The 14,879-nt window shown below is 43.1% G+C and overlaps 1 protein-coding gene across 6 annotated transcripts in view; it reads left to right on the top strand.

Moving 5' to 3' along the window:
• LOC139420192 (lethal(3)malignant brain tumor-like protein 4) overlaps window positions 1–14,879 on the top strand; it is a 125,535-nt gene that overhangs the window by 63,318 nt on the left and 47,338 nt on the right. For all 6 annotated transcript variants that reach the window (XR_011635476.1, XM_071170008.1, XM_071170009.1 and 3 more), the window contains 2 exons: window positions 4,343–4,525; window positions 6,218–6,367. Coding sequence is in view for 5 of the 6 variants with exons in the window: in XM_071170008.1 (XP_071026109.1) it covers window positions 4,343–4,525; window positions 6,218–6,367 (333 nt within the window). In the remaining variant the exon portion in view is untranslated. The remainder of the gene's footprint in view (window positions 1–4,342; window positions 4,526–6,217; window positions 6,368–14,879) is intronic.

Genomic DNA, 14,879 nt, shown 5'->3' with positions numbered 1-14,879 from the left:
TTTGTACCACACCTTTTCCAAGGATGTAATCAACGCTGAATGTAATGAGACCATGCATATTCTTCTGTCCCCGGCCCTCTCCACTTGTGGGATCCTCCTGAAAGACCAATGATTACAATGGCTCCTGACCGACTCCTCATCCGCAGTACCATTCTACGTATAAGCCCTGCTGCTGCAGAAAAAAATAAATCCACCACGTTTTAGAAAACCCGTCTCGAACCCAACCTCATTAGCAACTAATTTGCATTCTAAATGCATGCATTAAAATGAAGTAGAAATGTAATCGCCTCTTCTGTTATGACAGACTTAAATATGTTTCTCTCTGAAAGGTTGAGGTTCTCTTCAGAGTAGTTCTCCCTATTGTCTTTATGATTTAACAAAAAAAAGTAAACAAGACACTCACTCACTCCCATAGAAGTGTATTCCGTCATTTCTGCAGTTGTAACGGTTTTCTTCCATGGGAAGGAGAGGAGGACCAAAATGCAGCGTGGTTCGTGTTCAACATGTTTAATAAAAGACGATAACGTGAACAACTACACAAATACAAAATAACAAACGTCCCGAAACAGTCCTATCTAGTGCAGAGAACACAAAGACAGGAAACAACCACCCACAAACCCCAACACAAAACAAGCTACCTAAAGATGGTTCCCAATCAGAGCCAATGACTAACACCTGCCTCTGATTGAGAACCATATCAGGCCATACATAGAAACGGACAAACTAGACACACAACATAGAATGCCCCCCCCAGCTCACGTCCTGACCAACACTAAAACAAGGAAAACACAAAAGCAGTACATGGAAGCTACTGTATTTAATACCCCCGCATGGCAGTACGCTCCAGAAGCCTTAATCTTTTTTTTTTTTTACCCCGTTTTCTCCCCAATTTCGTGGTGCCCAATTGTTTAGTAGCTACTATCTTGTCTCATCACTACAACTCCCGTACGGGCTCGGGAGAGACGAAGGTTGAAAGTCATGCGTCCTCCGATACACAACCCAACCAAGCCGCACTGCTTCTTAACACAGCACGCATCCAAACCGGAAGCCAGCCACACCAATGTGTTGGAGGAAACCTTGGTTAGCGCGCACTGCGCCCGGCCCGCCACAGGAGTCGCTGGTGCGCGATGAGACAAGGTTATCCCTACCGGCCAACCCCTCCCTAACCCGGTCGACGCTAGGCCAATTGTGCGTCGCCCCACGGACCTCCCAGTCGCGGCTGGTTACGACAGAGCCTGGGCGCGAACCCAGAGTCTCTGGTGGCACAGCTTAACCACTGCGCCTTAACCTTAATCATTTTGATGAAAAGTGTTATTTTTATTACCCGAGCCGTTATTGGTGAAGAGGTAATCTAATCTTGGTGTGAAGTTTGGTATTTCCTTGGAGATTACCTGATGAGGTAGCCGGAGTTCATGTACTGTTTGAGCGAGCAGTTATGCAATCTCATTACCCCACGTGAATATTTATAAAATGGTGCATTTACTTGGAAGAAAAAAATTATTATAATAAAACTTGTATGCATTGAGGGACCTTTGACCTTTTTATACATTATATTGGTTATTTGACATTTTGACCTTAAAGGGTCAGCTTATGACCCCGCACAAAAACTAGTCATGTCGATTTCCATCGAGATCACCTTGAGATAACGTGATTGGAAAGGGCCCGCTCTTTTCCTGAATTTCAGAACAATCCAGCACGACCCTTTCCTCAAATTGACCTTATCTTATCTTTATCTGCATTGGAGGAAAGGACACAGAGTATGGTGACAGACCCATCTCCTTCTTCTCAATGCTCACTTCTGCTGCTGCAGTCTATTTCTGAGCTCCTCCTGCTTCAGTTGCTAGTGGTTCTGCTGTCCCATCATGCATCATTCCATTTTAATGAACACAAGCATTGTGGATTTCCACAGCGGGAGTCAACATAAATTGTCTCGTCCCGGGCTTAAAGTCTCCAGTCTGCAGAAGGCTCAGTTCCAATACCCTTATCAAAAATTTACATAACTGTGTTTCTCCTTGGTCCGCGCTACGGTTTAGTTGGTCCCAAGGCGGAAGAGGGGGATAGTTGTGTGTGCGTGTGAAGTTATGGCAGCAGATACCTGTGTGTGTGTGTGTGAGGAGAAACGCATTGTGTTAGCAGCTCAGCAGTAAACGCATAATAACTTGATTAATTACTATATCTGTAAGTACGTAAATAACAAAAACCGATTTGGCCGTTGTGTATCTTTCTCGGTCCAACATTTTCTAGATTTACCCCAGTATCCTTCCAACAGGGTTCTCTCTCGCTCTCTCTCTCTCGCTCTCTCTCGCTCTCTCTCGCGCTCTCTCGCGCTCTCTCGCTCGCTCTCTCTCGCTCTCTCGCTCTCTCTCGCTCTCACTCTTTCTCTCTCTCTCTCTCGCTCTCCTGCTCGTAAGTCTTCTTATCTACTCCTGTTTCCAGTGGAATTTCGTCAAATTCATGGCCAGACTTGAGATGCGTAAAGGGAGCATATGGATTGTAGTGGAGCGTGAAGACTGTATGATGGGGTTAGAGGAACTCCTCTTCGTCGTCTGACCTCTCACTCCTATGCCCTGAAACTAGCTGTACGTACCAGTCTTTCCTCTACCATTTTATATAGGCGGTGAGGCCTCCCACTTAGCTCTGTTGGCCCCCTAAGCTGACAGAGTGCGGCCACTTGGTTGACAGTTGTCATGTCAAAGCACGCCTGGATATGTTGCTTTGGGGATGTCCTCCCTTGAAAGTAATAATGCGGAAAACAAACGAGAGCAGTTGGCCCTCACCCCAGTGACTTGCTTCAGTTGCTTGCTGTGACACTTTTGGGGACCCCTCTTCCACTCGTTACTGTCTTTTGTCGGTCATGGTTGGCCAGCTTTTCAGCCATAAGAATGTGAGAGTTGCCAGCTGTATCTGTAGATCTATACTCTCCCACTGTTCGTCAAGGCCTTAAATGGAAAATTCAGGATTTTGGCAATGAGGCCCCTTTGTCTACTTCCCCAGAGATGAACCCATGGATGTCACTTGTATGTCTCTGCCTGCAGTTTGAAGGAGGTTGTTAACTAGCGTTAGCGCAATTGCTAACTATTGCTAGCAGATACCATAGACTTTCAGTCATTGCACTAACGCTAGTTAGCATTGGCTCATACTGGACGCAGAGACATAAAAACGCCCAAATCCCAAAGTATCCCTTTAAAAGATAAGTACAGCTTCAACTTGAAAGAAGTGGAGTCTGCTAATTCTGCAGATGGGGCTGCAGGTCTCTTCGGATCTGTGTGGAAAGGTAAGAGATGCTACACATCTCTGTTTATAAGGGCAGTATATTTTAGGTATTACTCAGTCTTTCATCACCAATGTTCTCTTAGTCAGTCATGGGGTGTGTGTGTGTGTATATATTACGAGAACAGCGTCACCTTCCCAGCCAGCCAGATGGAGTTGCATCCCCAGATGTGAATGCGTTAAGTCCCCAAAATAAAGAGTTTCTCAGTTCTCTCCTGTCAATGACACAGCATCAAGCTAATTAGTATCAGAACCCTCAGAGGTATTAGACAAATATCAATGGAAAAACATTGAAGAGCTTTGTGCTCTCTCTCTCTCTCTCTGTATCTCTGTCTCCCTCTCTATCTATCTTTCACTCCATTTCATACTTCATTTGCTGCATTCTCTCATTTCTTCATCGCATTTTTTGGCCTCTTCATTGTGGTTTGTAATGTATTTTTCATGTTTATTTCAAGGTTTGTCTTCTTGCTGTTTTGTGGAACGTTGTTGCCGCTTGAGTCACGGTCTAAAGTGGAAATTCACTGAACTAAAATAAGTATGGGAGGGAGGGGAGAGGAATAGGGGGGAGCGGGAGGGAGGGGTGAGGAAGAGGTGTGAGTGGGAGAGGAAGAGAGCGGGGAAAGGAGTTGAATCCTCAGACATACAGAGCTAGCCTCGGAATTTCTAAACTAGTGATTTGCTGCAGAAAATGTGCTCTAGCCCAGCGAAGCCTAGAGATTCATATAATTAAATACTTTGAACAGCCACACAATAGCAATATGTCTCTACTCTTTACTGTTTCTGATGGCCTGGAACTCGGCACCACACGCTGAGCAGTTTTTACACTGGTTTTCTCCGCATCGTAATTTTGAAGGGCCGGTTTGACAAATACGCTGTGACAGACTGGGCCAAACGTGTCCTGCTGCTGCTCCCTGTGCTAGCCGACTGAGAAGTGCGTGAGCTTGACGCCCTTTCTTTTCTCTCTCGCTCTTTCTCTTCCTGGCTCAATCTTTCTGTCTACTTTTCTCTGTCTCTGTCACTCTCTCTCTCTCTTTCTCTCTCTCACCCCTCCCTCCTCCTCTCCTCTCCACAGTGCCTTTGGCTGTCCCTACTCTGACATCAACATGAAGAAGGAGGCCGTGCTGCCCGACCGCCTGGGCGGCGAGAAGCAGATCACCTTTGTCCCTGTGCACTTTGTCCAGAAGACCAAGAGGCTGTGCACCGCCGATGATCAGGAGGAAGCCACGCCACCCCAGGATGTTCCCATGGAGACCAGGTGAGGGGGTGTGATGTCATTGTGATGACGCGTCAGGGTGGCCAGCTGGCCCTGTTTGAAACGGGTTAAAATTCTTCCTTCCATCCTCACTAATGAAAGCTTTCACCCAGCCTGACATGTCAGATATAAGCGACGAGTGTAGGAGGAAGGGATGCATTTTTAGTCTTTAAACACTGTGCCGGTGTCGCCACCCAACTGAGATTTTTAATTGAAACTGCCTACAGCCTTGGAAGGAGGGAAGACTTGGCTAAATGAAATCCAATGTAATTTAACCATTGTCTCACATTCCACTGAAGGAACCTGATTCTGTTCTAATCTAGCAAAGGAGCAGCTGTCATGACATTTTTAAGGCTTTATCTAAAAGGCATAAGAGAGGACCGCACGCCACTCTCTGCAAATTCCAAGGTGACAATGTTTCCGTCCAGCGATGGAGTCGGAGACGAGGCAGATCACGTGTTGTTGACTTCTCTGTCAGATACGTTTTTAAGGGCGGTGAATTGCATTTTCCCACCGTGTCCACAGCAGATACATAAGTGTTTAGAATCAGAAGTGTTTGGTTAAACGCCGACTCAGCACCGCTGATCGGCTTGGTTTACACGCTGCTCAGAGGGATTTTCTGCAATTGCAGTGGGTCTGCTCCATCCGTCTAGGCCCGGTCGGGCTGTGGATGGCTAGCCTGCCAGAGTTTACAGTAGGAAGCTTTTCAAGTCTAATAGCCTAACGGGAGCCGAGCCGTGATGGACAGTTTTAATATAAAACAAACTTGATTATCAACTCCGAGGCGTCTTTAATGTTTCGGATGTAATGTCAGATTAAAATTTCATTTGTCGGGCTGTTTAGAGAAGCTAATTAAAGTAATGCTGTGTTTGTGATATGATTTGGAATGGTGTCAAGTTGTGGTACCTGCCAAAGACTGTAAGAGTAGGCTGTACTAGTGGTTACATTCAAGGTCAGCATTTGTTTTAGTGATTATAGATCGCTTACAGTATGTGAAAATGCTTCCTTAAATTTGTATTTTATTATCTTTGGTCTGGGCGTATAGTACAAAAGCAAGACCATTGGTACTCCTGCATGCACCTCTCAGTACGGACTACGGAGGCATCTCGCTGTTGGGTGTGTCTAGACACTGTTCTTACAGCATCCGATACAGTTCTGTGTTATTATTCCACTGTAGTACTGACAAAAACATTTGTTCATGCTATGGCAACACTGCAACGTGTGGTTGTATGAAATTGAGCCCATATCCTTGTCTTTAGCAGAGAGCATCCTCACCTAAACTTCATGCCTCCTGTTAAACACACATGTTGATCTTAAATAATTAAAATCAACTATATGTAGACGTCCCACATCTCCTCTAAGGCTATTTGCAGTCCCTATTGATTTTCTGCCCGCCTGTGTAGCTGTCTTTCTAATGTTTATCCTCCCATTCTCTCTACATCATTCACTCTCTCCCTTTTTATCCTCTCTCTCCCCTGCCCACTCACCCTCTCGATCTCTCTCTCCCTTTTTATCCTCTCTCTCCCCTGCCCACTCACCCTCTTTATCCTCTCTCTCTCTCTCTCTCTCTCTCTCTCTCTCTCTCTCTCTCTCTCTCTCTCTCTCTCTCTTTCTCTCTTTCTCTCTTTCTCTCTTTCTCTCTTTCTCTCTTTCTCTCTCTCTCTCTCTCTCTCTCTCTCTCTCTCTCTCTCTCAGGGTAATGCTGTCGGGGTACGAGGGGGCTGCTCGCCTCAGAGGTCGCCCCCCAGCCAACCCCCTGGTGAAGAGAGAGCCCAGGGAGGAACCAGCCACGGCTCAGGGACAGAAACTGCTTTCTCTGGGGAAGAGAGGCCGGCTACCCAGCAGGTAGACTATACACTACACCTCAGGCCATAAGACCCTTTTTTTGTGTAACTTTTATTTAACTAGGCAAGTCAGTTAAGAACAAATTCTTATTTACAATGACGGCCTACACCGGTCAAACCCAGACGACGCTGGGCCAATTGTGCGACGCCCTATGGGACTCCCAATCACAGCCGGTTGTGATACAGCCTAGATCTGAACCAGGGTGTCTGTAGTGACGCCTCTAGCATTGAGATGCAGTGCCTTAGACCGCTACGCCACTCGGGAGCCCTGTTAGACTACTGAGCTATCTGAGCTGTACTGAGCTGGCCTGATTATGTATCTATGCTGCAAACGACAACGTGAAAGGAATATTACAAGTCAGCACTGTATGGTTCGGGTCAACACAATATGTGCAAATGGTATTGTGAGGCCCTCCGATCTCCCTACCGTGCTGGGAGAATATGAGGTAGTGTGGTTTCACTACTCTGCATCTTCGGATAAGACCGGTTACTCTGGTGAACCATAGTAGTTGTTGACCACGTTGTTAGGATATGTACGACAGGTGATTGATTTTTGAGTGAGAGGAGGTAATTACTGAGCTGAATTTCTTGAAATTAAAACTGTATTCTTTTATTTTTGTTTGTAAATAGGAGGTCTGGTCATTTGTACTGTACTGTATCTTCCAAATGGCAGCCATTTTGAATTGTACTTTTGTGCGTCGGTATCTCCTCCCAGTCCAATTTCCTCCTCTGTCAATATTATATGAAAGCGTTAGGCATCTCATCTTATAGCACCACCTGCATCATCTTATAGCACCACCTGCATCTCCTCTCTCTGAGTCAGTGTGGGACTGCTCTGCGTCTCCGTCACATCGGTCTCTGTGCTTTCTAGCAGGGCCTTTTTATACAGCCGCCTGTGCTGCCACCCGGCTTTTAGCGAGGCTCCCTGGGGCTGTTGCCGGTGGGGTTGACAGGGTGTTGATGCAGGGGCACTGATCCAGAACTGGCCCTGGGCTACACTGGCTCCACTCGTCTCAGTCTGTGGTCAGAGCACTTCGATGCTGTGCAGATCCCAGAGACACGAGTAGGGATGCGGAGGCCAGGGACCTCGCCATACGATACTTCCCATGATACTTAGGTGCCGATATGATCCTCACGATTCTATATTTATCCAACATATTGCACACTATATGTCTTCTGCAGAGAGAAAAATCGTTTTGATCAGTCAGGGATATAAAAGTGCTGTAAACATGTTGGCTGACTATATAAAAAGACGATGGAGAACAAGATATAAGATGAACAATACTGGCGCAGGTACAGCCGACTAGCGCTAGCTAACGAGTTTGAGTCAAAGTATTGATTTTATAATATAATATAATATAGTCCAAAATAAAATTGTAACATGCATACACTCTATCGATTTTTATTTTTCTTTCTTCCCCTCCGTCACTAAATATGAGGCATTTGTTTACACACACACACACACACGCGTAATGCAGTATTGATTCAATTAAACCTCCAATCTCCCTAATTCCTCAAAACCTATTTTAAATTAGAACAGATCCCTACTGTATCTGCAGTATTGATTCAATTAAACCTCCAATCTCCCTAATTCCTCAAAACCTATTTTAAATTAGAACAGATCCCTACTGTATCTGCAGTATTGATTCAAGTCAAACCAAATATTACCCCAAGACATTTCTAGCCAAAGTCTAAGCAATCATAAATTCATAAATGAAATAGCTACAGATCCCTACAGATTGTGTTTTCATCCCTATCCCTACCTTGGCCACTATGATTTACCCTCTCCTGTCAGCAGACTGATGTGGTATGGGAGAGACATCCCCGCCTCGTCCAAAGCTCATGTAAACGCAAATGCTCTGTCATTACAGAGCCGTACTGTCGCAGATGTTACCTGAGAGAGCAGGAGGGAGGGAGGGCACAATAATATCATATAGAGCAAGCAGATTATAGAACCCTGCATCCTAGTGAGATTGATATTTAATGGTTTTCCCCTCATACAGCCCGCACTAGCCAGGCACACACTAGCCAGGTTCTCCTGTTTTTAGGGCTAGACAGGTTCTCCTGTTGTTGGGGCTAGACAGGTTCTCCTGTTGTTGGGGCTAGACAGGTTCTCCTGTTGTTGGGGCTAGACAGGTTCTCCTGTTGTTGGGCCTAGACAGGTTCTCCTGTTGTTAAGAGGAGGAACTGATGGTTAAACCCTTTGTGAAAGATTACCGCATGCCTTGAAGATTATGCAAGTTTCCTGTTAAATAAAAAAGAGAGGTGCCTAAGCCTAAAATTAGGATTGTAGCTGATCCGACTGTATTTGACAAAAACATACATTGGAGTTTGTTATGCAAGACATCTGTATCAATATTTCCTGATCTGGCATCTCTCCCTCGTGATGCAGTAAAAACAAAATCCCAGTATGCCTTTATTCTGCAGCAATGCAGCAGTCATATTTTGTCTCCTCTCTATCTTATTCTGAAGGCATAGAACAAAAAATAAAAAAATTATGCACAGCATCACTTTCTATAGGATTCACACATCTTTCCACGGAATGAGTGCAACATTTTTTATTTTAAAAGCCTGTTTTATTAAATGAAGTGTCCTTTTTAATATCGACCACGTGGAGAATTCAATAAATCAGGTTCATTCAGCATTTTGACATGTCCCTCTGTGACTTCTATGAAGATTTTAACCCACTTAAGCTTCAAAACGTCTCAAAGTTTTTACCATCATTATAAAGCGCAAGTTTTTTTGTTGCTTTGACAGAGTCATTTCTGAAGATTATAATGTATTTAATGTGATGAGTGATTCATTTACGTCTGTGCCTCATTTTAAGGTCAAATTTTACGTGAACTGAACTCATGCTTTAATGTGGTGAAACTAGTCCTTTTAAAATATTTTTTTCAAAAGAAACATTGAAAATGTAATAGTGAGACCATAGTGTAAAAGTAGGTGAGCTGGTTCTACTCTTTTTGTCCATTTTCGGGTGTGTTATGATACCCATAGATAGACAGGATAGAAATGTTTTTAGCGATTTCAACATTTTTATGAAGCTCGCATTCAATTGCCCCTCCCTGTTGCATACAACAAGCTTCCGTTTCCCCTGTCACAATAGGATTTATGGCTGATTTAAGATGAAATCATCAACTCTGTTAGGGTCAGCCCCCTTTGCTCTTATTTGGCACTTAATGGGCACTTACTATAGTCATTTTTTAACTTAACCGGATTTGATGGGATTTTATACTTTTTTTGAACATATGCTATTTATGACAGTGTACAAATTAGGTGAAATCAAATGTGTTTTTTTTTACCAAGTTACACTTCTCAAAAGGTACAGAATTGGTAGAACCACCCTCATTCATCCGTTTGTTTACATTTAAAAAAATGAATATATAATGAATCCTTGATTAGTTTCCTGGGCCGTTCTACCCCCTCGCCCTCTTTTCGTCTCATTAATCGTTCGATGTTTGTCGACTCAACTTTAAATTGGGGGGGAGAAGAGACCCCTCGAGAATTTTAAGTAATGTACTTGCTGCTCTTTGAGCTGATTTGCATATTATGAAACATCAACAAACTATTCCTCTGGGATGGTGTTTGCTCAACTTGGCTGATCCTCAAGGTTATTTCTGTCTCGGGCCAGTCTTGGAAATACTGACATTTCTTCCATGGGAACTGCCTTTAGTGCCTCGATTTCAGGCTCAATTCAAAAGTACAGCTGCTACTGTACATGATGTATTTACTGTACCAGTCAAACGTTTGGACACAACTACTCATTCAAGGGTATTCCTTTATTTTTTACTATTGTCTACATTGTAAAAATAGATTGAAGACATCAAAACTATGAAATAACACATATGGAATCATGTAGTAACCAAAAAAGTGTTAAACAAAGTAGCCACCCTTTGCCTTGATGACCGCTTTGCACACTCTTGGCATTGTCTCAACCAGACTCATGAGGAATGCTTTTTGAACAGTCTTGAACGAGTTCCCACATATACTGAGCACTTGTTGGCTGCTTTTCCTTCACTTTGCAGTCCAACTCATCCCAAACCATCTCAATTGGGTTGAAGTCTGGTGATTGTGGAAGCCAGGTCATCTGATGCAGCAATCCATCACTCTCCTTGGTCAAATAGCCCGTACACAGCCTGGAGGTCTGTTGGGTCATTGTCCTGTTGAAAAACAAATGATAGTCCCACTAAGCGCAAACCAGATGGGATGGTGTGTCGCTGCAGAATGCTGTGGTAGCCATACTGGTTAAGTGTTTCCTTGAATTCTAAACAAATCACTGACGATGTCACCAGCAAAGCACTCCCACACCAACACACCTCCTCCTCCATGCTTCACGGTGGGAATTACACATGCGGAGATCATCCGTTCACCTACTCTGCGTCTCACAAAGACACGGGGTTGGAATCAAAAATCTCCAATTTGGACTCATCAGACGAAAGGACAGATATCCACCGGTCTAATATCCATTGCTCGTGCTTATTGGCCCAAGAAAGTATCTTCTTATTGGTGTCCTTTTAGTAGTGGTTTCTTTGCAGCAATTTGACCATGAAGGCCTGATTCATGCAATCTCCTCTGAACATTTGATGTTGAGCTGTGTCTGTTAGTTGAACTCTGTGAATAATTTATTTAGGCTGCAATTTCTGAAGCTGCTAACTCTAGTGATCTTATACTCTGATGAGAGCCAGTTTCATCATAGTGCTTGATGGTTTTTGTGACTGCACTTGAGGAAACGTTCAAAGATCTTGACATTTTCCGTATCGACTGACCTTAATGTCTTAAAGTAATGATGGAATGCTATTTCTCTTTGCTTATTTGAGCTGTTCTTGCCATAATATGGACTTGGTCTTTTACAAAATAGGGTTGTCTTCTGTATACCACCCTACCTTGTCACAACACAACTGATTGGCTCAAAAAGATTAAGAAGGAAAGAAATTCCACAATTTACTTTTAACAAGGCACACCTGTTGATTGAAATGCATTCCAGGTGACTACCTCATGAAGCTGGTTGAGAGAATGCCAATAGTGTGCAAAGCTGTCATCAAGGCAAAGGGTAGCTACTTTGAAGAATCTCAAATATAAAATATATTTGTTTAACTCTTTTCTGGTTACCACATGATTCCATATTTTTTATTTCATAGTGTTGATGTCTTCACTATTATTCTACAGAATAGAAGAAAATAGTAAAAATAAAGAAAAACCCTTGAATGAGTAGGTGTGTCCAAACCTTTGACTGGTACTGTATGTAGTGTTATAATCTGAAGTAGAGGTTGACCGATTTAATTAGGGCCGATTTCAAGCTTTCATAACAATCGGAAATCGGTATTTTTGGATTTGGGCGATTTTATTTTATTTATTATTATTTTAAAAAACAAACATTTTTTACCTTTTTATTTAATCTTTATTTAACTAGGCAAGTCGGTTAAGAACACATTCTTATTTTCAATGACAACCCACCGTTCCTAGGCTAACTGCCTTGTTCAGGGGCAGAACAACAGATTTTTACCTTGTCAGCTCGGGGATTCAATCTTGCAACCTTACAGTTAACTAGTCCAACGCTCTAACCACCTGATTACATTGCACTCAGCGAGGAGACTGCCTGTTACGCGAATGCTGTAAGCCAAGGTAAGTTGCTAGCTAGCATTAAACTTATCTTAACAATCAATCAATCAATCATAATCACTAGTTAACTACACATGGTTGTTGATATTACTAGTTTATCTAGCGTTTCCTGCGTTGTATATAATCGATGCAACGCAGGGGGATGATTTATCAAAAGCGCATTTGTGATAAAAGCACAGTCGTTGCACGACTGTACCCAACCATAAGCATCAATGCCTTTCTTAAAATCAATACACAAAGTATATATTTTTAAACCTGCATATTTAGCTAAAAGAAATCCAGGTTAGCAGGCAATATCGCGTTCATTGCACGCAGAGTCAGTGTATATGCAACAGTTTGGGCCGCCTAATTTGCCAGAATTTTACGTAATTATGAAGGTTGTGCAATGTAACAGGAATATTTAGACTTATGGATGCCACCCATTAGATAAAATACGTAACGGTTTTGTATTTCACTGAAAGAATAAACGTCTTGTTTTTGAGATGATTTCCGGATTTGACCATATTTATGACCTAAGGCTCGTATTTCTGTGTGTTATTAGGTTATAATTAAGTCTATGATTTTATAGAGCAGTCTGACTGAGCGGTGGTAGGCACCAGCAGGCTCGTAAACATTCTTTCAAACAGCACTTTCATGCATTTTGCCAGCAGCTCCTCATTGTGCTTCAAGAATTGCATTGTTTATGACTTCAAGCCTATCAACTCCCGAGATTAGGCTTGTGTAACCGATGTGAAATGGTTAGCTAGTTAGCGGGGTGCGCGTTAATAGCGTTTCAAACATCACTTGCTCTGAGACTTGGAGTGGTTGTTCCCCTTGCTCTGCATGGGTAATGCCATGCATTAGTATTGCCTGCTAACGCTGCTTCGAGGGTGGCTGTTGTCGATGTGTTCCTGGTTCGAGCCCAGGTAGGCGCGAGGAGAGGGACGGAAGCTTTACTGTTACACTGGCAATACTAAAGTGCCTATAAGAACATGCAATAGTCAAAGGTTAATGAAATACAAATGGTATAGAGAGAAATAGTCCTATAATTCCTATAATAGCTACAACCTAAAACTTCTTACCTGGGAATATTGAAGACTCATGTTAAAAGGAACCACCAGCTTTCATATATTCTCATGTTCTGAGCAAGGAACTGAAACGTTAGCTTTCTTACATGGCACATATTGCACTTTACTTTCTTCTCCAACACTTTGTTTTTGCATTATTTAAACCAAATTGAACATGTTTCATTATTTATTTCTATTTTTGTATTATATTAAGTTAAAATAAGTGTTCATTCAGTATTGTTGTAATTGTCATTATTGCAAATAAATAAAATAAAATTGGCCGATTTTAATCGGCATCTGCCTTTTTTTTGGTCCTCCAATAATCGGTATCGGCATTTGAAAATTCATAATCGGTCGACCTCTAATCTGAAGTAGTCTCATACCTGTACTGCAGGGCTCACCAATCTTTCCTCAGTCAAGATCAGTTTCTGAGTCCAAAAGCTCTCTCTTCCGCCTCCGGTTGGAACTCTATTGAACGGACATCCCTCCTGGCATCACCGGTTGACTGTGGGGAGAGTGGATGAAAACGGGGCAATGTGGCTGGAGCTTTAGCCTCGCCCTTGTTCTCAGACACCAACGGTGTAGAGGAGCAACAACATCCCCTACAGGGGTAGTAGGCTCAGGCAGCGGTAATACAAGCACCTGCTCTTCCAACAAAACATTTAACACCAGTTGCTTAACCTCCGCTTTAACTTAACTCTGCGGAATCAATACAGAATAATGGTCAGCCAAGGTCAGTAAATCAACTCGACGACATTTGTCGAAAACCTCCCACGTAGGGTTATCCAAAAAGGATTTCAAATCAAAAATATCAATTTTGAACAACTACACTAATGCTACATAAGCTATGACGCTCAACACTGAACTAGACCACTATAACACGAGCGGCATGGGTGTCCGTAAAGACAGATCCCGGACGAGCCCCCACTTCTGTTACGAATCCCTTTGGCCCTGCAGTCTAGGGGGGAAGGCAACGAGACCCGTAACATAACTCATGCAAAGTATAATAGTGAAAAAGTAACAGTGAGAACGAAAAACCACAGACAACTAAATTACCGTCAAACACTCATGGTTTATTTTTAAACACACAGTAAAGGGAGGGGGGGGGGGGGCAGGAAAAGGGGCTGAGCTGGACCCAAGGAAAGAAATCACAAGTATTCAAAAACACCCCTAAGCTAGACTACCTGCTTCAACAACAGCTAGCTAACTAACCAATAAAATACAGTGGGTGGTCCGCCCAGTTCTAACTAGGGTATTTAGACAAATGATTCCTACGGGTTGTGTATGCCCATGGGCGACATGTCTTGGTACCCCCTTTTCCCACCATCAAACAAACAGTCAAACACCATAACCAAAACAATACTCACAAGTGGGACAAAGTGACATGTAGGAGTAAACAAACGAGAGCTCAAAGAGAGAGATTGAGACACAGAAAACAACTGAATGGGTTTTTAAACCAAGGGAAAGGGGATGTGATTGGGGAATGATGATTGTCACCTGTAAGGGGAGAAGGAGAGAAAATAAATACACACAGGATACCTGTATCTGTAACGGGTGTGTTTTTTTTTTAATAGAAATTATGGAGAGAATGCGTTCGACCGGTTTGGTGACCACTGCTGTACTGTATGTGCTGTAGCCAACTCTTCTTTCAGAGCATTGCATGTCATACTGCACACTGACTACAAAACATTTGTACGGGACATTTTGACAGTCAGGCCATTCTCAAAGCCATTGTAACACAGTATATGGCTTTTCTGCACGAGCCTGACTACCCAGGCCATATCGCTCTGGTCCAACTCCACGCCCACTTGCGTTTTATTTATTTCCCACGATGAGTCTGGATTTTCT

The sequence above is a fragment of the Oncorhynchus clarkii genome, chromosome 11, assembly GCF_045791955.1.
Source record: "Oncorhynchus clarkii lewisi isolate Uvic-CL-2024 chromosome 11, UVic_Ocla_1.0, whole genome shotgun sequence".
NCBI lineage: Eukaryota > Metazoa > Chordata > Actinopteri > Salmoniformes > Salmonidae > Oncorhynchus > Oncorhynchus clarkii.
Note: the sequence above shows the minus strand (reverse complement) of the source record. Positions and strands in the feature narration are given on the sequence as shown.